This window comes from Sus scrofa, chromosome 2 (genome assembly GCF_054392235.1).
Source record: "Sus scrofa isolate SSC_HxYL_T2T_F1_AM1 chromosome 2, Sscrofa_HxYL_maternal_Yorkshire_Landrace_v2.0, whole genome shotgun sequence".
Taxonomy (NCBI): Eukaryota; Metazoa; Chordata; class Mammalia; order Artiodactyla; family Suidae; genus Sus; species Sus scrofa.
The window spans coordinates 69,959,156-69,984,177 of record NC_139384.1 but is presented as its reverse complement, the minus strand read 5'-3'; the positions used below and the strand labels follow the sequence as shown (position 1 = coordinate 69,984,177).

The 25,022-nt window shown below is 46.0% G+C and overlaps 1 protein-coding gene across 10 annotated transcripts in view; it reads left to right on the top strand.

Annotated features, from left to right (window-relative positions):
* Nucleotides 1-25,022, top strand: part of NWD1 (NACHT and WD repeat domain containing 1) — a 109,536-nt gene that overhangs the window by 25,878 nt on the left and 58,636 nt on the right. For 6 of the 10 annotated variants that reach the window (XR_014837443.1, XR_014837444.1, XM_021083578.2 and 3 more), the window contains 5 exons: nt 2,558-3,830; nt 16,623-16,826; nt 18,155-18,314; nt 20,304-20,421; nt 21,185-21,343. Coding sequence is in view for 6 of the 10 variants with exons in the window: in XM_021083578.2 (XP_020939237.1) it covers nt 2,558-3,830; nt 16,623-16,826; nt 18,155-18,314; nt 20,304-20,421; nt 21,185-21,343 (1,914 nt within the window). In the remaining 4 variants the exon portion in view is untranslated. Of the gene's footprint in view, nt 1-2,557; nt 3,831-16,622; nt 16,827-18,154; nt 18,315-20,303; nt 20,422-21,184; nt 23,940-25,022 lie in introns of all 10 variants that reach the window. The other 4 variants (XM_085012474.1, XM_085012473.1, XR_014837446.1 and 1 more) reach the window with 3 other exon arrangements.

Here is a 25,022-nt window from a genome sequence, read left to right as displayed (position 1 = left end):
AGAGTTCCAGAATGTTCTTCACCTAGCTTGTCGTAATGCTAACATCTTATGTGACCAAAGCACATTTGCCAGAACTCAGAAATGAATATCAGAATTTATTGGTACATGACTATTAACTAGACTCCAGACTTTATTTGAATTGCCTCAGTTTTCCCATCTATATCTTTCTGTCCCAGGATCCCACATTACATTTACTCCTTTGTCTTCTTAGGCTACTCTGGTCTGTAACAGTTTTTCATGACGTTGGTTTTGATGACCGTGACCATTTTGGTTTTTTGTTTTTTAGGATTTTTTTTTTTCTTTTTAGGGCCATGTCTGAGGCATATGGAAGTTCCCTGGCTAGGGGTCAAATTGGAGCTGCAGCTGCCAGCCTACACCACAGCCATGCAGGATCTGACCAGCGTCTATGACTGGATCAGCTGTGGCTTAGGTCACAGCTGCAGCTCAGATTCATTCTCTGGCCTGGAAACTTCTATATGACATGGGTGTGGCCAGGAAAAAAAAGTCCTACTTGAAGAGTTTCCTGGTGTCTCTTAGGGTTAAGAATCCAGGATCATCACTGCTATGGCTCAGTTTTGATCCCTTGCCCTGAAACTCCTGCATGGGCACAGTCAAAAAAGAAAGAAAGAAAAAAAAAGGATCTCACGTAAAAGGACAAACAGGAGAGTTCCCATTGTGGCTCAGCAGGTTAAGAACCTAACTAGTATCCATGAGGATGTGGGTTCAATTCCTAGCCTTGCTCAGTGGGTTAAGGATCCCATGTTGCTATGAGCTCTGGTGCAGACTGGCAGCTGCAGCTCCTATTTGATCCCTAGCCTGGGAACTTCCATATGCCGTAGGTGCAGCCCTAAAAAGCAAAAACAAAAGAAAAACCAGAAGCAAACAGAAACTCCTGGAAATCAGCAGAAAACACAAATGGTTGTGGCATTCAGAGGCACGTCATCAATGGCATCTTCAGAGCATACCACTTTCCAGGCTCAACTTTCTTTTTCTTAAAAATTTTCATCCTGAAATAGAGATTCCCAGGAAATTACAGCCAAAAAAAAAAAAAAAATGGAGGAAGAGGTTCCACATATTCTTTACCCAGTTTCCCTCAAAGGTTTTTCCTTTTCTGCAATTTTATCACCTGTGTAGCTTCAGGTACCTCACTACAAGTGTCCCTCCAGCCACTCCTTTAGAGCTATACTGAGCCCTCCCCACAAACCCCAGCCCTGGCAAACACCAATCCATCTACATCTCATTTATTTTGTTATTTCCACCATGTCACAGAAGATAAGATTGCAAACTGTAACCTCTTGAAATTAGCTTTGGTCCTTTAGCATCATGTGCTCAGCTTTTCATAAGCATTATTCCACAGAAAATCTTCACAACAGTCCTTTTGAGATTCTGCTAGTATGCTTATGTTAAAGGGAGGAAACAGAGACTCAGAGAGTTGCCATGATTTGCCCAAGGTCACACAGCCTGTTGGTGATCTTTCTGAAGACCATTGGTTCATGCCAAAATATGTCCAGAAAGGATCCTATTTTGGGACCATTAGTTGCCTTTATCTCTGATCTCCATTCATGCGGCTGAGGGCGACGTGGGGATCATCTAAGGAGAACTTTTATGTGGCTCTTGTCTTTGGCTCTGAGACCGAGTCCTGTCTCCTAGGGCCTGACTTGCTCAGCTGCAGAGAGCTGGGAGCCTCTTCTGAGCCCAAGGCAGCTTCAAAAATAACTCCTCATTTGACTGCTATTTCAAAACAAAGGCCTCCAAGGAGAAGTCGGTGTGGGCCCTTGGCTCTGGAAAATACAGGTCCTCAGGGCAGCTGCTGCATGCTCTGGAACAGGGGTCAGGAAACCATGGCCCCAGAGCCAAATCCATTCCACCACCTGCTTTTGTAAATAAAGTTTTATTGGAACACACTCAAGCACATTAGTTTGCATGTTGTCTCTTGCATAGCATGAAATTAACTATTTTGGGATGTACAATTCTGGGCATACAAATATGTGTTTGAGCTTCTGTTTTTAGTTCTTTTGGGTCCATATCCAGGGGCAGAATTGCTGGGTCCTATAGTAACACCATGTTGAGTTTGATGGTATTGTTTTATGATGGGGCTGCTTCATACACACAGTCTGTGTTGCCTACACCAAGGCTTCTTAGATTAATAATAACTAAACCAATACTACTCTGAGTGTGGCCCCTAGATCCTCAGCCTCAGCATCACCTGGGAGCCTATTGGAAATATGAACCCACGGGCTCCATCCAGACATGTGTGATGAGGACTTCAGGAGGTGGGGCCCAGCCTTGTGGGTTTTGTGAGCCCCCAGGTGACTCTGGCAAGCTATCGTCCTCAAGTCAAACCTGGCCCCCTGTTTGTTTTTGTAAATAAAGTTTTATTACAGTACACTCAAGTGTATCCATTTGCATGTTGTCTATGGTTTTGCCAGGTGACTCTGGCACATGTTCATCTTGAGAACCAATGTTCCCCAGAATGTGTCTCCCAGGTGACCCCATTTGAGCCAGCTGATGATGTAATGCTAATCACACTCTCTTCCCTTCTCCTCCACCTATGCAGTCATTGAATGGGAAATAGAACGGGGCCTGCTGAGCTCAACAGATGGGGACCGGGGGGTGACTGTCTTCCTGAGAGAGATCCAGGACCTCAACAAACACATCTTGGAAGACTGTGCCCTCAAGATGGTAGACCGGCTCATGGACGGCTGCCTGGACACAGATGCCCAGAACCTCCTCAGCAGCCTCAAGGGGCGCATCGCCAACAAGCAGCCTGGAGTTCTCAAGGCCCACCACCTGACATGGAGTCGAGATCTGGTGAACCCCAAAAACAAGGCTCACGCCCGGTACCTGAAGGAGCTGGGGGAGCAGTTTGTGGCCAGGGCTAACTATCAGGTCCTCGAGCACCTCCGAGAGCTGGAGGTGGGCAGGCAGGAGTTGGCATGGCTCTACCAGGAGATCCGCCACCACCTAGGGCTCAGTGCTGAGGCCACCAGGACCTTCTGTGGGCGCCAGGAGCTACTGGCCCAGCTGGGGCAGCAGCTCAGGCTTAGTGACAGCCAGCCTCACCCGCCTCTGGTGCTCTTTGGACCCCCAGGCATTGGAAAGACTGCTCTGATGTGCAAGCTTGCTGAGCGAATGCCAGGGCTGCTGGGCCGCAAGACAGTGACTGTTCTGCGCCTTCTAGGGACCTCACAGATGAGCTCCAATGCCCGAGGCCTGCTCCACAGCATCTGCTTCCAGGTGTGCCTGGCCTACGGACTGCCACTGCCCCCTGCCCAGGTCCTGGAGGCCCATGCCAGGGTGGTCCAGTTTTTCCATGCCCTCCTCCATACTGTCTCCTGCAGAAACTTTGAGTCTCTCGTGATCCTCCTGGATTCGGTGGATGAGGTGGACTCTGTCCACCGTGCTCGGAGGATTCCCTGGCTGCCTCCCAATTGCCCTCCCAGGGTCCACCTCATCCTCTCAGCCTGCTCAGGACAGCAGGGGGTTTTAGACACCATGCAGAAGGTGCTCACAGACCCAGGGGCTTACTGGGAGGTGAAACCTCTCTCCGGAAACCAGGGACAAGAGATGATCCAGCTCCTGCTGGCAGCCTCAAGGAGGACGCTGAGCCCCATGCAGAGGGACCTGCTCTGGGCCAGCCTTCCAGAGTGTGGACACCCAGGGCGGCTGAGGCTGGCCTTTGAGGAGGCCAGGAAATGGGCCTCCTTCACTGTGCCGGCCCCTCTGGCCTCCACTTCTAGGGAAGCAACGCACCAGCTGTGTGTCCGTCTGGAGCAGACACACGGGCAGCTCCTGGTGGCCCGTGTGTTGGGCTACATTGTATCTTCCCGGTGAGTCTCTGTTGCTTTCACTCTTTTGTTTCAAATTGAGATCTGAAGGTGTGCATTCTTCTGCAAGGGTTGCTGTAACAAATCACAAACTGGGTGGCTTAGAACAGTGGGAGTTTATTCTTTCACCGTTTTGGAAGCCAGGTCTGAAATCAAGGTGTCAGCAGAACTATGCTCCCTCAGAAAGTGCCAAAGGAGAATCTGTTCTAGGCCTTTCTCTTAGTCCCTGCTGCTGCCAGCAGACCTCCCCGTTCCTTGGCTTGTAGACACAACACTCCAATCTCTGCCTCCATCATCTCAGAGCCTTCTCCCCATGTGTCTCTCAATCTGAATTTCCCTCTTCTTTTTTTTAGGGCCACACCTGTGTCATATGGAAGTTTCCAGGCTAGGAGTGGGACCTACCCCTATGCTGAGGCCTAAGACACAGCATAGCAACTCAGGATCCTTAACCCACTCACTGAGGCCAGGGATTGAACCTGCATCCTCACTGACACTACGTCCGGTTCTTAACCCGCTGAGCTGCAATGGAAACTCCTGAATTTCCCTCTTCTTGGAAGGACATCACTCATTGATTTAGAGGCCCCTTCCATCTGGTATGACCTCATCTTAACTTGACTACTTCCCCAAAGCCTGGTTTCAAATGAGGTCACATTCGCAGGTTCCCTCTGGGCACAAATTTTGGGGAACACTATCCAACCTAGTGTAGTTCATATCATAAAGTTCACTCTTTTATTTTTCTACTTTGTTATTTTTTTGGCCACGCCCATGGCATGTGAAGTTCCTGGGCCAAGGATCAAACTTGTGCCACAGCAATAGCACTGGATCCTTAACCTGCTGCACTGCTAGGGAACTCCACAAGTTCACTCTTAAAGTGTTCACTTCAGGAGTTCCTGCCACAGCTCAGTGGGTTAAGAGCCCAACAGAGTGTCCATGGGATGAGGGTTCCATCCCTGGTCTCCCTAATGGGTTAAGGATCCAGTGTTGCCACAAGCTGCAGCATAGGTCGTGGATGTGGCTCAGATCTGGTGTTGCTGTGGCTGTGGTGTAGGCCAGCAGCTATAGTTCCAATTCCACCCCTACCCCGGGAACTTCCATATGCTGCAGGTACAGACATAAAAAGAATAAATAAATAAATAAATAAATGTATGCTTCAGCAGCATTTAGCACATCCGTGATGTGCTATCACTGTCCTCTAGGATGGTCCCTCACTCCACAAGCAGACCTCATCCCCATGAGCAGTCACTGCCTCCCCCCACCTCACCCCGTCCCCACCCCTGGCAGTCACTAATCTGCTTTCTGTCTCAATGCAATCTTCTAGGGTATTTCTTTGGCAAATGTTTTACTTAGAAATACTTTTAAATTATAGACTAGGAGTTCCCATTGTGGTACAGTGGAAATGAATCTAACTAGTATCCATGAGGATGCAAGTTTGATCCCTGGGTCAGGGATCCGGCTTTGCTGTGAGCTGTGGTGTGGGTTGCAGATTCAGCTCAGATCCTGTGTTACTGGGGCCGTGGTGTAGGCTGGTAGCTGTAGCTCCAATTTGACCCTTAGCCAGGGAACCTCCATATGCTATGGGTGTGGCCCTAAAAAAAATTATAGACTAGAGGAAGAACTCCCATAGTGCAAAAATAGTACAAAGAACTCCCATATAGCAGAGTTTATCAGTCTTGGTGCTATTGACATTTGGGGCCAGAACATTCTTTGCAGTGTGTGTGGCTGTGCTGGGCACTGTGGATGTTGAGCAGTATTGCTGGCCTCCACCCACTAGATGCTGGTAGTATCCCCCAGCTTGGACAACCAAAAATGTCTCAGGACATTGCCAAGTGTCCCCTGCAGGCACACTAGGTCCTAATTGAGAAATACTGTCATATACCCTCCTTCCACAATCACCAATTTGCCACATTAGCTTTCTTTCTCCCTTCCTCTCCCTGTCTTTCTCTTTCTTATTTTTTCCTTCCTTCCTATCCATCCATCTATCAGTGTCTCTCTCTACATACACGCACATCCAATTTTTCTCTGAACCATTTGAGAATTCATTACAGGCATCATTCCCATTTATCCTTAAGTACTTCACATATGTCCTGAGAAGGAGGGAAATCAGAACCCCACATCACCACAGGACACATAAAACTTACGAAATGTGTCCTAGCTGCAGTAACATCTTTTTTTTTTTTTTTTTTTTTCTTTTTCAGGGCAGCACCCGCGGCATATGGAGGTTCCCAGGCTAGGGGTCTAATCAGAGCTGTAGCCGCTGGACTGCTCCACAGCCACAGTAATTCAGACCCAAGCTGCATCTGTGACCTACACCACAGCTCACAGCAATGCCGGATCCTTAACCCACTGAGCAAGGCTAGGGATCAAACCCACAACCTTATGGTTCCTAGTCGGATTCGTTAACCACTGAGCCACGACAGGAATTCCTTGGGTTTTGTTTTTGAATAAAGACTCTGATTCAACAGATCTGGGGGTGGGGCCTGGGATCTTGCCTTTCTCCCAAGCTCCCTGGTGCTGCTGATCCTCCTGGTCCAGGGACCATACCTGGGGAGAAGGGGAGTTGGTACAGGGTTGTTATTGAAAATGGGGTCCAGCTGCTCACCACCCTAAAGCCTATGAAGAGGCAAAGTTGGTGGAAAGGAAAGTTTGCTTTATTTCTGAGGCTGGCAGCCAGGGCCGGAGGTGGGTGGTGGTGGGTGGACTCATGTCCAAAGGCCAGCTCCTCACACCTGCAATCCATGGGCCAGAGCTCTTATAGGTGGAGGGGGGGGGGCTACTTGGCAGAAACAGCACAGTCCACTCTGACAGCCCTCTTGAAGTTGGTCATGCAGTGATCTGATCAGCTTCATCTCAATTGTTTTAAGTACAGTTACTCTTCAGTTCCAGGGTCAGTTTGTTTCCATTTCTTTGAGGCCAGTTCTCCAAATTGTGGCAGCTTATGTTGTGGCTACAATCTGGTCATCGTGTAGTTAACTTCTTCCACGTGGTGGGGTTGTTAGTATCTACAAGACAGCTCACGGGACATGGCTCAGAATATTATCTATCGCCTTTGATGAGGAACTGAAGGTCTTTGACTTTATTTAATGAGTAAACTATTTATTTGTTCTTGTGTGGCTGTTTTCCTTTGCTTTTGCATTTTCTCACTTCTCTGATGAACTTCTTTGGCTAAAGGTTTTCTATGGACAAAAGACAGGCTGAGGACATGGGGGGAAGGACCATAGCATCCTGTTCTGTTTCAGTGTCTGTTGCTCCATCTGTGTTGGTTTGATGTTTCCTCGTGATGACATTCAGGTTAAACCTGGGTGATATTTGGCCCCTCTTGGGCACCATTTTTTTCCCACTGTAACTTTGCAATGTTCCCATCTGTAATCAAAATCAATGTGTGGGGAGATCTCAGATAAGAACTTTTTATTTTATTTTTAAAATTTGTATTTAATTTTTATTCATTATTTTTTGCTTTTTAGGGCTGCACCTGCATCAGCATATGGAAGTTCCTAGGCTAGGGGTCAAATCAGAGCTACAGCTACTGGCCTACAGCACAGCCACAGCAACATGGGATCTGAGCCCTGTCTGTGACCTACACCACAGCTCATGGCAATGACAGATCCTTAACCTGCTGAGCAAGGCCAGAGGTTGAACCTGCATCCTCATGGCTGCTAGTCAGGTTTTTAACCCACTGAGCCACAATGGGAACTCTCAGAAAAAAATCTTTTTAACACAAACTTCTCTGAAGAATTGACCACAAGCATGGGTCTACCTTTAACTCTAGGCTTCATAGCATAAGAATCAGCAAAAAGCAAATAGGAAAATGCAGTTCCAATGTATTTATAGAGTTTAAGGGAATGAATGTTTAAATGCAGTTGTTCAGCCTAGAAAAAAATCTCAGGGCTGCAAACTCCAATAAACCTGGGTCATGATAGTCAGAGATTCCAGGCACGGGTGGTGAGTCAGAAATAATGAGCAGGAGAGAAGATTGTGTTCATTAGATGCACACAGCATCCCCCTGGAGGGTGGGATGCAGGTCAATTAGCAGGCACACCAAGCAACAAAGCTTTGTCTTAAAGCAAATGGCAGTCAGAAGTCACTCATGCCCATCATCAGAAATGATGGAAGTACACTTTCAGATTGGGGGGGGGGGTAGTTCTCTCTCTCTCTCTCTTTGGCTGCACCCATGGCCTGTGGAATTTCCCGGGCCAGGGATCGAACCTGCACCATGGCAGTGACAATGCTGGATCCTTAACCGCTAAGCTACCAGGGAACACCCAGTTTTCTCTTCTGGACCTTTATCTTTTGTCACAAATCAGTCAAGGTGGCAGCGAACAGCCCAGTAAGGGTTTTCTGTTTGTTTGTTTCTTTACCAGGAACAGAAACCCATTCATGTTATCACATAAGAAATAAATGCTTTTGGAGGTCCCGTCGTGGCGCAGTGGTTAACGAATCCGACTAGAAACCATGAGGTTTCGGGTTCCGTCCCTGCCCTTGCTCAGTGGGTTAATGATCTGGCGTTGCCGTGAGCTGTGGTGTAGGGTGCAGACGTGGCTCGGATCCCGAGTTGCTGTGGCTCTGGCGTAGGCCGGTGGCTACAGCTCCGATTCGACCCCTAGCCTGGGAACCTCCATATGCTGCGGGAGCGGCCCAAAGAAATAGCAAAAAGACAAAAAAAAAAAAAAAAAAAAAAAAAAAGAAAGAAAGAAAGAAATGCTTTTAAAAAAAAACGATAAAAAAAAAAAGAAAAAACAAAGAAATAAATGCTTTATGGAGTTCCCATTGTGGCTCAGCAGTTTAAGAACCTGACTAGTGCCCATGAGGATGCGGGTTCAACCCCCGGCCTCACTCATTGGTTAAGGATCTGACATCACCATAAGCTGCAACACAGGTCGAAGATGTGGCTTGGATCCCATGTTGCTGAGGTTGTGGTGTAGGTCGGCAGCTGCAGTTCCAATTTGACCCCTTGCCCAGGAACTTCTATATACCACAGGTGCAGCCCTAAAAAGAAAAGAGAAGAAAGGGCTTTATGCCACAGCCATGGGAGAAGCTCAGAGGATGTAGGGCTACCCTATAGTCAACTCCGGGGGGTACACCAGATTTTATATCACACCCCAGATTTTGTGACTGGTGCCACCAGAATGGAGGCCTGGCCTGGACTCTACAAGAGCACAGAGACAGACCAGAGAATGTTCCAGAATAAAAGGGGTGGGCCATCAGGACAACCTGATGATGTCTCCATGGAAGGTACTGTCAGGGGAACTGTAAAGCCACAAAATCAGGGAATCAGGGAAGTTTCTCATCCCCTCTTCCCTGGGTCCTGTCTGCACATTGGCTTCTGTTCTAGACTCTTCCTGTCTCCTCTATAAGTGTAGCTTGCCTGCCACAAGCTTCCATTGGCATCATGAGCTCCCATTTTGGAGCTCTGGTACCATCCTACTGATTCCTTCTTGAGTCCTGGTTGTAAAATCCAGGGAGATAGACATAAGTTGGCCTTCCTGACCCACTGTCTGGTTCAATTAGTAAAGCTGGGGGCCTCCTGGGGTGGAGGACCACCCCTCCTCCTCCAGGGTCTGGCTGGGAGGCAGTTTATGGAGTATGACTTTAGGGGAGGCGATTCGGGTACTTCCTGTTGCATGAAAATATGTATGTTTTACATGGAGTCAGCTAATGGTTGAGGGAGATCTGAGAGCTAAGGGTTCTTAGCCAGGAAGGTTCTGTGTCCCCCAGATAGGCACTTAACAATGGAGACATTTTGGTTGTCATGACTGGGTGATAGGGTGCTACTGGGATCCAGTGGGTGGAGACCAAGCATGCTGCTCAGCATCCTACAGTGCACAGGATAGACCCCTCCCCAAGGGTGACTGTACCCCAAATGTCAGTAGTGAGGAGAATGAGAAGCCCTGCCTTAGTATGAGGGAGACCCTATCTGGCTATAGCTCTATCATCTGTTATAATGTCTATCTATCCATCCATCTATCCATCCATCCAACCATCCATCCATCCATTCATCTATTTATATACCTATATCTATCTGTCTATAATCTATCCTGTCTGTCTGCCCATCCTTCCATCTACATATGTGTATAAACTATCATCTATCTATCTGTCTATCCATCTATCTAATTACCTATTACCTATTTATCTATCAGTCTATTATCTATCTGCCTGTCTATCTATCTATCCATTTATCATGCTACTGACGTCTAGTGGGTGGAGACCAGGGATGCTGCTAAATATTCTATGAAGTACAGGACAATCCCCATGACAAGGACTGATCCAACCCTTATTGTTAACAGTGGGAGGCTGAGAAATGCTGTGCTAGGCATTCATTAGGGCCTCTCTAAGCCCCCTCTGTTCAGAGGGGGTGACTGGGAGAGAAGATGAGCTCTGTACTGCTGCTGGAAAGCTTGATGAGATCATGCTTGCAAAGGTACACCACTGGACAAAGTCCTTCACCCACAATCAAAGGCAGAGCTGTGTGACCTCACATGAAGGGCCTGGTCTGCAGTGCAGGGAAAGTGGGTCCCATGTGGATCCCGTCAAGGAGGCGTCTTTGGGGATGGAAAAAGGCTCTCAACTTAGTGGTTCAGCTGTGACTGTGGACATGTCCCCCAGTCTCTCCAGCATTGTTCAATAGAACATTGGCAATGAGAGCAGTGCTCTGTATCTCATTGTCCAATGTGGGAACTACAAGCCACACGTGGCAATTGAGCATTTGAAAGGCAGCTTATGCAACCCAGCAGCAGGATTTTAAGTTTTATTCATTTTTAAAATGAGTTTAAATGCCCATGTGTGGCTGGGGATGACTATATTGGACATCTTAGTTCTAGACTTGATGAGACACAAAATTTTCAAGAGCATGGGTAGAATTGAATTCCTCTTCCCCTGGCCATTCAGGGACATGAATACACAAACCTCAGTGTCTCCAACTGATAAATGGAGGAACACTCTCTGCCCTGCCTTCTTCTAGCTGAATTTGGAGACTCAGCTGCAAACTTGGATGAGGAGGTACAAAGAGGGGCAGGTCCTTGATTGCAGTGAGCAGCTTTGGGGATGACAGGAAAATGGCACCCACTCAGGATTGTTCACAGGTCTTCACCTGCTCTTATGTCCCTACTGCATCTCCTGCCCCCTATGTTAGACTCTTGCTATTGAAGAAAGACCAGGTTGAGGCATGCCCCCAGACAGGGAGTTGTCAGTATTAACCGCAGATTGTAAGAAGTATGATCCTATTTGTGTAGAATGTCCAAAAATGGCAAATCTACAGAGACAAAGAAGAGACTGGTGGTTGCCAGGGGCTGAGGTGGGGTGGGGGTGTGTTGCAAACAAGATGGTAGCTCATGACTGTGTCTAGCAAAGGCTCTGGCCCCCAAACCTGCTCTCATCCAGAGTTCCCCATTTTTAGTAATGAGGTTGCCTTTTGTATAACCAGGAGTCATGCCTGTTCCCTCTCCTTCCACACCCCTCCTCCCTCTATAATCAGCAAGTCCTCTCAGGTCTGCCTCCAAAACACCCTGAACCAATCACTCTTTCTATCTCTACCATCCCTATCTTATCCTGGGCCATTCCTGTCTCCCCCTGAACATGGGCCCCAGCCCCTCACTTGTCTCCATGACTCTGTGTTTATTCCCCAACAAGCCCCTTCCCCAGAGAGGCAAGAATGAGAAATTTCCTCCCTCCCTTCCTTCCTCCCTCCCTCCCTGTATGTTTTTCTTTTTCTATCTTTCCTTCTTTCTCTCTTTCTCTCTTTCTTTCTCTCTCTCTCTTTCTCTCTCTCTCTCTCTCTCTCTTTCTTTCTTTCTTTCTTTCTTTCTTTCTTCCTTCCTTCCTTCCTTCCTTCCTTCCTTCCTTTCTTCCTTCCTTCCTTCCTTCCTTTCTTTCTTTCTTTTCCTTCCTTCTCTCTCTCTCTCTCCCCTTCCCTCCCTTTCTTACTTTCTTTTTTCTTTTTCTTTTCTTTTTTTTTTTTGCTTTTTAGGGCCACACCTGCAGCACAGAGAAGTTCCCAGGCTAGGGGTCAAATCACAGCTGTAGCTGCTAACCACAGCCACAGCCACAGCCACAGCAATGCAGGATTTGAGCTGCATCTGTGACCTATACTACAGCTCACAGCAGCACCAGATCCTTAACCCACTGAGCAAGGCTGGGGATCGAACCTGCATCCTCATGGATACTAGTTGGGTTCTTAACTTACTAAGCCACAATGGGAACTCCCAAGAAAAAATTTTAAATAAACCTTTATTTGGGAATAATTTGGGGTTTTTTCTTTGTTTGTTTGTTTGTTTGTTTTTTGTTTTGGCCATGCCCAAGGAAGTTCTCAGGCCAGGGATCGAACCCATGCCACAGCAGTGACAACTCCAGATCCTTAACTCACTAGGCCACCAGAACTCTGGGAATAATTTTAGATTGACATAGGAGACACAAAGGTAGAACAGAGTTCCCATTGACCCTTCCCCTAGCTTCCCCCTATGTTCACATCCAACATAACCACCACATCGTTGTCAAGATCAGGACATCAACATTGGTACCTGACTATGAACTCACCTCCAGACTTGATTTGGATTTCACTAGTTATTCTCACTGGACCTGGAAGCAATTCAGGATTCCTCATTGCATTTATCAGAGTGAGATTATTTAATTGAAATGAAATTCACATACATAATATTAAATTTTTAACATGCTACAATTCAGTGACATTAGTACATTCACAGTGTGGTGCAACCATCCCCTCTATCTTTTTTTTTAAGTTTTTTAAAATTTTTGTTTAATAGTTATTTTCCAATACAATTTTTTTTTCTACCATACAGTATCGTGACCCAGTTACACATACATGTACACATTCTATTTTTGCACATTATCATGCTCCATCATAAGTGCCTAGACATAGTTCCCGGGGCTACACAGCAGGATCTCATTGCTAATCCATTCCAAAGGCAATAGTTTAACCCTATTAACCCCAAGTTCCCCAACAACCCTACTCCCTCCTCCTCCCCCTTGGCAACCACAAGTCTATTCTGCGAGTCCATGATTTTCTTTTCTGTGGAAAGGTTCATTTGTGCCTTATATTAGATTCCAGATATAAGTGATATCAAATGGTATTTGTCTTTCTCTTTCTGACTTAATTCACTCAGTATGAGAGTCTCTAGTTCCATCCATATGGCTGCAAACGGCATTATTTAGTTATTTTTTATGGCTGAGTAGTATTCCATTGTGTATATATACCACATCTTCCTAATCCAATCGTCTGTCAATGGACATTTGGGTTGTTTCCATGTCTTGGCTATTGTGAAGAGCTGCAATGAATGTGCAGGAGCATGTGTCTTTTTTAAGGAAAGTTTTGTCCGGATATAAGCCCAAGAGTGGGATTGCTGGGTCATATGGTAGTTCTATTTATAGATTTCTAAGGTATCTCCATACTGATCTCCACAGTGGTTGTACCAGCTTACAAACAGTGCAGGAGGGTTCCCTTTTCTCCACAACCCCTCCAGCATTTGTTATTTGTGGACTTACTAATGATGGCCATTCTGACTGGTGTGAGGTGGTATCTCGTGGTAGTTTTGATTTGCATTTCTCTAGTAATCAGGGATGTTGAGCATTTTTTCATGTGCTTGTTGGCCATCTGCATATCTTCCTTGGAATCCCCTCTATCTTAGTTCCAGGACATTTCCATCATTTCTGAAAGGAGATCCTTTCCCCATTAGAAGTCCCTCCCATCCCTCCTTCCCCAGCATCTGACAACCAGGAATCTATTTTCTATCTCTATAGATTCTGCTCTTGTCATTTCATGTAAATGAGATCATACAATATGCAGTCTTTCGTGACTGGTTTCTTCCACTCAGTATTTCCTCAAGGTTTATCCACGTTGCAATGTGTATCAGTATTTTGTTCCTGTTAATGTCGAATAGTACTTCATCATATGGATACACCCTGTCTTAGTCCATGTTTGCTGCTATAACAAAAATACCATAAGGCCTTATGAATGATCCATTTCTTACACTTCTGGAGGCTGGGAAGTCTAAGATTAAGGCACCAGTAGATTTAGTTTCTGGTGAGAGCCTGCCTCCCGGCTCATAGATAGTCATTTTTTACTAGAACTTCACAGGCAGAATGGACAAGGAGCATCCTGAGGTTTCTTACAAGGACACTTATCCCATTTCTGTGGGCTCCACCCCATGACCTAATCACCTCCCAAAGGTCCCCCCTCCTAATACCATCACCTTGGGGATTAGAACTTCAACATATAAACTTGGGGGAGATGCATATATTCAGTCCATAGCAACCACATTTTTTTTTATCTCATTCATCTGTTGATGGACATTTGATTTGTTTCCACCTTTTGACAATGGTGACTAGTTCTGCTCTGAACATGAGTCTCTAAGTTCTAGTGTGAACACCTGTCTAGAATGAGATTTTAAAATTATAACTGAGACTGAGTTTCTGCCCTGATTAAACCTTTCCAGTGATTTCCCATTGCTTTTAGAAAAGAATCCAAACTCCTTACCGAGGTCTGCTGGATCTGGCTGTTTCCCATCCCCCTGCCTGGAGCAGCCTGGCCCTAGATCTTCTCACACTGGCTCCTTCTTTCCTGCACAGTGCCAATTCCAGTGGCATCTTTTCAGAGGGACCAAGTTGCTCCGAGCACCATTTCTCCCCTGCCCCACACCTTGTCACTTTCCTTCATGTGACATGTTTGATCTTCTTCCTACCTATTGGTGTTACTTAACCTCTTTGTGATTTTTTTTCCTGTCTTTTACTATCTAGCTCTCTGTGCCAGAAGATAAGCTTCATAGGTGTCTAGCTCTTTGTCCTCCAGGGGTCAGTACAGAGATGACCCTCTGTGAATAGTAGTTAAGCAAACATGCCAATACTTGATTGATGTCAGTGACCTTCCAGGATGCAGCCATCTGCTTCCCTGAGAATGAACACATTAGCCTGGCTTCTGCCCAGAGAGCCTTCTGATGCCAGAGAAGCATGGGGCTGTTTTTCCCTGGACTATCCATGTCAAATGCTGCTAGGATGTGCCAGTTTGATCAGGTGGACAAGCCATAGTGCTTGAAACTACAAGGAGAGGATCCAAGCCTATGTTGTACTGAGGGTGTATTGAAGGGTAAGAAAGAAGATTCTGTTCTGAGGTAGGAATTTTTTTAAATGGCCACACCAACGACCTATGGAAGTTCCTGGGCCAGGAATTGAATCCATGCTACCGCTGCAACCTACATTGCAGCTGTGGCAACACTGGATCCTTCAACCCATTTTGACAGACTGTGGATTGAACCCACACCTCCACAGTGACCTGAGCCACTGCAGTTGGATTTCTTTTCTTTTTTTCTTTTTTTTTTTCCTTTTTTAGGGCCATGCCTGCAGCATATGGAGGGTCTCAGGCTAGAGGTTGAAAGGGAGGTGCAGCTGTTAACCTAGGCCACAGTCACAGCAATGCAGGATCTGAGCCTCGTCTGTAACCTACATCATAGCTCATGGAAACACCAGACCCTTAACCCACTGAGTGAGGCCAGGGATTGAACACTCATCCTCATGGTTTCTAGTCAGGTTCATAACCCACTGAGCCACAATGGGAACTCCTGCAGTTGGATTCTTAACCCACTGTACCGTGGTAGGAACTTCATGAAATAGGAAATTTTTGAGGAAACACAGGACCACACTTTGATGCTATCAAGTATACCTTGGTGGTATGGCTCCCAGGAATTCTGGTTTGGAAAGACCTGTCAAGAGGAGAAAAGCAGGTTAGGGAGATTGCCTGGCTGCCCTAAAGGGGGAAATGTGGAGAACACCACCAATGACATAGAAATGATTGTCAAGGATGAGACAACCTTAGTGGAAGAGATCTCAGAGGATACTAATGTTAATATCCACCTTGCTGGACAGCAGAAAATTCCAAGTGAGCGGGTATTCTATATATGTGATGAATGTGGCAAGTGTTTGATTTTGTTTTGATTGAAATGAAGACTTTGATCAATATCAGAGAATTAAACACATATGCACATGGTGTTTGTACTCCCTGTATGCAGAAGTCAGCCTTCCTCTCTCCCTGGGGCTGCAGTGAACTCTGATTTTTCTCCAATGCCAAGGAAATTTGCAGGCAAGTCTTGCAGTATTTCCAGTCAAATGCTCACAGGTATTACAAAGTCTTTTCAAGGCTTGTTCAAAATGTCAATGCTTATCCTGTTTAAAGCTACTTCCTAGAGTTCTCTGATGGTGTAGCAGTTAAGGATCCAGCATTGTCATTGCTGTGACATGGGTTTGATTCCTAGCTTAGGAACTTCTGCATGCCATGGGTGCGACCAAAGAAAAAAGTCGGGGGGGAGGAAATCCCCCTCTGGCACAACAGGTTGAAGGATCAAGCATTACCACAGCTGCAGCTCAGATCTGATTCCTGGCCCAGAAACTCCGTATGCCAAAGGGCAGCAAATAAAGAGGGGGAAAAGTCACTTTCTTTCCAAGGCAAAGAAACAGGGTAGGCACAGGGGAACAGTTGGTTTTCACATTATTTTCCTAGGTTCTCTTTCCCTCTTTATGTCACCCAACTTGTCTGAGATCTGGAAAGAGACAATTCAGGGTTTTGTAGGTGTGTATGAGAAGAGAAGATCAGGAAACATTCTATTGGATGGGTACAACTGTAACTGGATGTTGGTACAGCTGGGCATGGGCACTGTCCAAATGCCCATCCCCATGGTGAACCCTTTGGTGGCATGCAGGATGCCATAGAGCTGGCCACATCCACCCCTCCCACGGCTTCTGTGTCTTTCAAATGCAGGAGACACAGGTGTGTTCCAATGCCTGTCCCACCCCCTGCAGGCATGGGCTCTCGGAGGCAGAGCTGAAGGATGTCCTGTCCTTGGATGATGAAGTTCTGCAAGCTGTGTACCAGGACTGGACCCCGCCCAGCAGGGAGCTGCTGCGTTTCCCACCCCTGCTGTGGGTGAGGCTTCGTCGAGATCTGGGTATCTGCTTGGCCAGGCGGCCAGTGGATGGCTTCTTGCTCCTGGCCATCGCTCACAGGTGGGTCAAGTGTGTTGGTGATGCAATTTGGGTGGTACCCTAAGAGTGAGGACTCACTGACCAGGCTCCTCCTTGTTCCAAATCCTTCTTTGCTCCCCATTCCCAGGGAATCAATCCACTTAGTGAAGCCTTCAAGTGTCTCTCTACACCACCAGCTCTAACACAACTAACTTGTTTTTTAAATTGATGAGAAATTCACATCACATAAAATTCATCATTTGAAAACAAACAATTCAGTGGCATTGAGCATATCTACATGTGGTACAACTATCACCTCTATCTACTTCCAGAAACTTCTCATCACCCTAAAAGGAAACTTTGAGCAATCCTTCCCTCTCCCCCAGACCTTGGCAACCATAGATCTGCTTTCTGTCTCTATGGATGTGCCTATTCTGGACATTTCATACAGATGGGATCACATACATTGTGGTCTTTGGGGTTTGGCTTATTTCAGCATAATATTCATGATTCATCCACATCATACCATGTATCAAGGCTTCATTCCTTTTCATGGCTGAATAATATTCCATTGTGTGGATGGACCACATTTAGTTTATTCATTCATCCATTGATAGACACATGGGCTGTCTCTACATTTTGGTGATTGTGACCAGTGCTATGAATATTTGTGTATAAGTTTTTGTTTGAACACCTATTTTCCCATTCTTTGGGGTATATAACCAGGAAGTGAAATTGCTGTCATCAGGTAACTTACTTTATGTTGTTTGTGGCCACCCCAAGGCATATGGAGTTCCCAGATCAGGGATCAGATCCAAGCCATAGCTGTGACCTATGCTGTAGCTCCAGCAACCCTGGATCCTTGACCCACTGTGCCCGGCCAGGGATCAAACCTGCATCCTGGCACTTCAGAAATGCCACTGATCCTGTTGCACCACAGTGGAACTCCAAATGTTCCTTTTTAAAAAAATTGAAGTATAGTTGATTTATAATGTTGTGTTGGTTTCAAGTGTACAGCAAAGAGCTTGTGTTATCTATACAGGAATATGTATATATATTCTTTATCTATTTCTTTTCTATTGTAGGTTATTGAAAGATATTTTGAGTGTAGTTCTCTGTGCTCTATAGTAGGTCCTTGTTGTTTACCAATTGTTCCTTTTAAATATTTATTTAGGGAAATAAAAGTAAGATGGGCCGATTTAGAGATAACTAGGGGGCGACGAGTAGTATAGATAGTCAGCTGAGCCAGCCAGGATCTGGAAGGCGGTTTAGGTTGGACCTGCCTTGGGGAACTGCCTCCTGGAAGGCCAGTGGCCACCTTGGAGCTGGCACACTGCCCAGGCCCATCAGCCCATGTCTCCTCTCTGCAGACAGCTGGCCGAGGTGGTCCAAGAGCGCTACCTGTCTGTGCCCGAGAAAGCCAAGAGTCACGGAGTCTTGGCTGACTTCTTCTCAGGGGCCTGGAGCCAGGGCACCAAGAAGCTCATCACCCTGCCACTCGTGGGAAAACCCCTGAACCTGGACCGCAAGGTGAGCTGTCCAGAGACCCTGCCCCCCACTCACAGCCTCCATGCAGTGCTCGCAAGGCAGAGACTGCCTGGCTAGGACCCCATGCCTCCTTCCTTCGCTCATTTCCATCCTCCGGATTGCCTTCCCTTCTCTTCCCACAGAGAGTGCCATGTCCCCTCAGCCCCTGAACATTACTTGGGGGGTGGGGAGCAGCCGATGAGGAATATATATGCCCCCACAACTTTCCAGGGAAGGAAACAAAACCACGTGATTCAGAAGCATATCCTAAAGTCCTGCTGCCCTGAGTTTTAATTTGCTACACTCTGGTTCTTCCTGAGATACACTAGCTTCCTCTCCGCTTTGTGTGTGTGTTGGGTGTAGGGATTTAACTTTTTCCTTTGTGAATTTCCAGCACAACCCCATTCCCAGTTATGAGTTCCCCCATAGCATTGCTCCTTTGAAAAATAACACTTATTTTGTTTTCCACTTAGGAGAGGAACGTGTGATTGTTAGGGAACACAGAGAGGATCAAACAGTAAAATCAAAACTACCCACAATTCCCCTAGTCTTGGGGAGATCTGCTCCCACACTCCCCTTCCTGAGGCCAGGGGGTTACTCTTCACACATTTCCTTCCAGTCTTTCTTTTGTGCCCTGGAGCTCTAAGACTTGGCATCCTTAGCTTGCAACACCCTTGAGTTTGTTGATTTTGGTGGGGGGTTGGGTTTTATTTTGTTTTGTTTTGTTTTCCTCTCAAACCCCTCAAGGCTCAGCTCAAATGCCTCTTCCTTCAGGAAGCCGTCTGTGATTTCCTCCCTTTTTGATTACTTGTTCTTTACTCTATGCTCCCTTCACTCTAAGGCAGAAGTAACACTTCAAAATGGAAAGAGCTTTTCATTTCAGGTTGTTCCTGCTATAGTGCAGTGGGTTAAGAATCAACTGCAGCAGCTCAGGTCACCTCGGAGGCTCAGGTTCAATCACCGTCACAATGGGTTAAAAGATCTGGCATTGCCACAGCTGCAGTGTAGGTCACAACTGAAGTTTGGACCCAATCCCTGGCCCAGGAGCTTCCGTATGCTGTGGGTGTAGCCATTAAAAACAAGTAAACAGGAGTTCCCGTCATGGCTCAGTGGTTAACGAATCTGACTAGGAACGATGAGGTTGTGGGTTCAATCCCTGGCCTCACTCAGTGGGTTAAGGATCCGGCATTGCTGTAGCTGTGGTGTAGGCCAGCAGCCACAGCTCTGATTCGACCCCTAGCCTGGGAACCTCCATATGCTTTGAGTGTGGCCCTAAAAAGCAAAACAAACAAACAAAAAACAAATAAACAAAAAAAAACCCCTTTTAGTTTCAAAATCATTTTAGATTTTCAGATGAGTTGCCATGAGTGTATGGAGAGTTCCCTCAGACACTTCCCTTAGTTCCCATCTTCCATAACCATAGCAACATCTTCCATAACAACAAGGAAATACCCTTTTTTATTTTTCCTTTTTCCTTTTAGGGCTGCACCCATGGCATATGGAAGTTCCCAGGCTAGGAGTGCAGCTGTCAGCCCTCACCACAGCCACAGCAATGCCACATACTTAACCTACTGAGCAAGACCAGGGATTGAACCCTCATCTCTATGGATACTAGTCAGGTTCTTAACCTGCTGAGGCACAATAGGAATTCCTCCACTGTGTCTTATAATTCAGCCTTTCCCAAACTCTCATCCCGCTCTCTCCCACCTCTGGGTCTTTGCACATGCTGTCCCCTGGCTCTGAAATGCCATTGTTTCTGACATATTTCAATAGACAGACTCCTACTTATCCTGTGAGGCCCGGCTTCTACGCCCCCTCAGATTCCCTGAGCCCCAAATGCCTCCGGTCCCAGGCCAGCTTGTGTGTGGGCATCTCTGTCTGGAATTGTGTCCCCCCACCCCAGCATCACCAGATGCCCAGCCTGGCTCATGTTTGTGGCATGAATGTGTGAGCTTGGGTTGGCCTGGCTCCCAGCCCCTTCCTCCTCTGCAGGTGGCCCCTCAGCCTCTGTGGTTCTCAGATGCAGTTGCGAACCTGCGGAAGCTGAAGGAATTACCCTATCACCTGCTCCACTCGGGCCGCATTGAGGAGCTGAAGCAGGAGGTGCTGGGTAAGGGCCATGCCCCTCTTGGAGGGGGTTGAGCGGGTCCCCGAACTTCTGCTGTGCTCCCACCTTCTGGAGCCTGACAAAGGGGAAGGTCAAAATCCTCAAAATCCTTGCCTCCTCTTAAGGCGCTGGTTCTCAACAGGGGTGGATCTGCACCACCTTCCCCACCCCCACGCCCAGGACACTAGGTGATGTCTGTAGGTATTTTGGTTGTCACAAGAGGGGGAGGGGGTGCTGCTGGTGTGTAGGGCTAGTTGATAGTGCAGAGGGTGAGAAACTCCACCTTCGAAAGGGAGAGATACTCTCTGTCTGTCTGTCTGTCTATCTATCTATCTATCTATCTCTCCATCCATCTATCTCTCCATCCATCCATCCCTCCATCCATCTCTCCATCCATCCATCTCTCCATCCATCCATCCCTCCATCCATCTCTCCATCCATCCATCTCTCCATCCATCCATTCATCCATCTATTCATTCCTATGATTTTCAACTAGATGTGATTCTGCTTCCCAAGGGACACTTGGCAATGTTCATGGTTTTGATGATAATGACTGAGGCAGTGTTACTGGCATCTGATGGGTGGAGACCAGGGACACTGCTCAACACCCTGCACAATGGCTCCACCGCAGAGTATGACCCAGCCCCAAATGTCAGAAGTGTGAGAGTCCCCAGGAGAAGTGGGGAGGTGAGAACCCCCTGACCTCCAGAATGAACTGGAAGGAGATGCATGCTCCCAATAGCTAATCTCCATCTTCTCCCCACAGGTAATATGAACTGGATTTCCTGCCGGGGCATCTCAGGGGGCATCGAGGGCCTGTTGGATGACTTTGACCTGTGTGCCCCTCACGTGGACTGTTCTGAGGTCAGCCTGGTCCGGGAAGCCCTCCAGCTGTGCCGCCCAGCCGTGGAGCTCCGAGGCATGGGTGAGTTGGGTTGGGGGGTGGGGAGGTGATCCACCATGCACTGACTGCTAGAAGCCCACTCTTCTCACTGAGCTGCCAGCTGGATTTGTATTAATTCCCACCCCTTTCCAGTCTACACCTGTGGGTTTTCTCCCAGCTCCAGCTTCTAGAATTCTGAATTGAACCTGGGAGAGCTTAGGAGTGAAAACTACCAAGCCCGTGCCTGTCCCCTCACATTGGCCTGGCAACTTATTCTAGAAAGGGCTACCTAGGAAATATTTCAGGAAAAATCAGGGAAATTATGTTGACACTTAATGTAACAACAGAAAACACGTTCCTACATTTTTTTTTTATTTTCCCACTGTACAGCAAGGGGGTCAGGTTATCCTTATGTATACACTACAATTACAGTTTTTCCCCCACCCTTTCTTCTGTTGCAACGTGAGTATCTAGACATAGTTCTCAATGCTATTCAGCAGGATCTCCTTATAAATCTATTCTAAGCTGTGTCTGATAAGCCCAAGCTCCCGATCCCTCCCACTCCCTCCCCCTCCCATCAGGCAGCCACAAGTCTCTTCTCCAAGTCCATGATTTTCTTTTCTGAGGAGATGTTCATTTGTGCTGGATATTAGATTCCAGTTATAACTGATATCATATGGCATTTGTCTTTGTCTTTCTGGCTCATTTCACTCAGGATTAGATTCTCTAGTTCCATCCATGTTGCTGCAAATGGCATTATGTCATCATTCTTTTTTATGGCTGAGTAGTATTCCATTGTGTATATATACCACATCTTCCAAATCCAATCATCTGTCGATGGACATTTGGGTTGTTTCCATGTCTTGGCTATTGTGAATAGTGCTGCAATGAACATGTGGGTGCACGTGTCTCTTTTAAGTGGAGTTTTGTCCGGATAGATGCCCAAGAGTGGGATTGCGGGGTCATATGGAAGTTCTATGTATAGATTTCTAAGGTATGTCCAAACTGTTCTCCATAGTGGCTGTACCAGTTTACATTCCCACCAACAGTGCAGGAGGGTTCCCTTTTCTCCACAGCCCCTCCAGCACTTGTTAATGATGGCCATTTATTAATGATGGCCATTCTGACTGGTGTGAGGTGGTATCTCATGGTAGTTTTGATTTGCATTTCTCTTATAATCAGCGATGTTGAGCATTTTTTCATGTGTTTGTTGGCCATCCCTACATTTTTTTTTTAAATTGGCTGCACTTGTGGCATATGGAAGTTCCTGGGCCAGAGATTGAATCTGTGTCATAGCCGCGGCAATGCTGGATCTTTTAACCCACTGCACTAGGCCAAGGATCAAACCTGCACATTTGTAGGGACCTGAGCCATTGCAATTGGATTCTTTTTTTTTTCATTTTTTAAAGCTTTATTTAAACATAATTGATTTACGAGGTCGTGATAATTTCTGCTGTGCAACAAAGTGATTCAGTTATATGTATATATACATCCATTCTCTTTCAGATTCTTTTCCCACATAGATCTTCAGAGAGCATTGGGCAGAGTTCTCTGTGCTGTACAGCAAATTCCTGTTGGCCAATCATTCCATATACCCCAGTGTGCATATACCAGTTCCAAACCCCCAGTCCATCCCTCCCTGCCCAACCTGTCCCCTTTGGTAACCATTAAGTTGTTCAAAGTCTGTGAGTCTGTTTCTGTTCTGCAAATAAGATCATTTGTATCTTTTTTTTAGATTCAGCATATAAGGGAGATCATATGATATTTGTCTTTCACTGTCTAACTTCACTTAGTATGATAATTTCTAGGTTTATCCATGTTGCTACAAATAGCATTATTTCATTCTTTTTGCAGCTGAGTAATATTCCATTGCATATATGTATCACATCTTCTTTATCCACTCCTCTGTTGGTAGACACTTAGGTTGCTTCCGTGTCTTGGCTATTGTAAATAGTGCTGTAATGAACATTAGGATGCATGCATCTTTTCAAATTATGGTTTTCTCCAGATAGAGGCCCAGGAATGGGATTCCTGGATCATATGGTAGTTCTATTTTTGGCTTTTTTGAGGAAAGTCAATACAGTTTTCCATAATGGTTGCACCAATTTACATTCCCACCAACAGTGTTGGAGGGTTTCCTCCCCCCACCCCCGCACCCTCTGAGCACTTATTGTTTGTAGACTTTTGGATAATGGTCATTTTCTGGCTGGTGTAAGGTGGTACCTCACTGTAGTTTTGGTTGGAATTTCTGTAATAATTAGCAATGTTAATGTGTTTTTTGAGCATCTTTTCATGTGTTTTCTGGCCATCTGTATATTTTCTTTGGAGAAATGTCTATTTAGATCTTTTGCCCATTTTTTTTAAAGCTCAATGAATTTTATTATATTTATAGCTGTACAACCATCATCACAACCCAATTTTACAACAATTCTTTTTTTTTTTTTTACAATTCTTTTTTTTTTTCCTTTTGTCTTTTTAGGGCTATACCCATGGCACATGGAGGTTTCCAGGCTAGGGGTCCAATCGGAGCTGTGGCTGCTGGCCTACACCAGAGCCACAGCAAACTCGGGATCCGAACCTCATCTGCAACCTACACCACAGCTCACGGCAACGCCGGATCCTTAACCCACTGAGCAAGGCCAGGGATCGAACCCACAACCTCATGGTTCCTAGTCGGATTCGTTAACCACTGAGGCACGATGGGAACTTCTGCATTAAGTGGTCTAGAATTTCTTTGTGATGTATTTGCAACAGAATTTTGTAACCTTAAGTTTAGGGAAAAAAAACTAACCCCAAATCATGTCAGTATAGCATAAGATTCTGAAAATCTTAATAAGGTTAATAAGGATTTACCTCCTCTTTCTGAAAAAGTAGATTTTTAACTCTTGCTGATAAGACCGTACTTCAATTATCCTTATGAATTTGGATCCAATAACAGAAAAGATACTTATTAAAATACTGTCTTGGAATAGAGATTATAAACGAGGAAATGGAGTGCTTGCATTCCTTTAAAAAAAATGAAAATCAGGAGTTCCTGTTGTGGTGCAGCGGAAACGAATCTGGCTAGAAACCATGAGATTGCAGGTTTGATCCTGGCTTCGCTCAGTGGGTTAAGAATCTGGGGTTGCTGTAAGCTATGGTGTAGGTTGCAGACACAGCTTGGATCCCATGTTGCTGTGGCTGTGGTGTCGGCCAGCAGCTGTAGCTCGGATTCAGCCCCTAGCCTGGGAACCTCTATGTGCCATGGGTGCGGCCCTAAGAAGCAAAAGAAAGACAGACAGACAGAAAGAAAGAAAGGAAGGAAGGAAAAAAATCATATCAAAACCAAAAAAAAAAAAAAAAGTTTGTGGTAAAATATATGTAACAGAAAATCAACCATTTTAAGTGCACAGTTCAGTAGTATTAAGTCCATTCACATTGTTGCACAACCATCCCCAGCATCCATCTCCAGAACTTGTTCATCTTCTCAAACTGAAGCTCTATTTATTAAACACTAACTCCCCGGCCCCCACCCCCAGTCTGTAGCACCCAACCTTCTACTTCCTGTGTCTATGAATTTGACCACTCCGAGGACCTCACGCAAATGAAATCATGCAGTATTTGTCCTTTTTGTGTCTGGCTTATTTCACTTAACATAAGGTCCTCAAAGTTCATCTGTGTTGTAGCATGTGTCAGAATTTCCTCCTTTTTTTTTTTTTTTGTCTTTTTTTTTTTTTTTTTA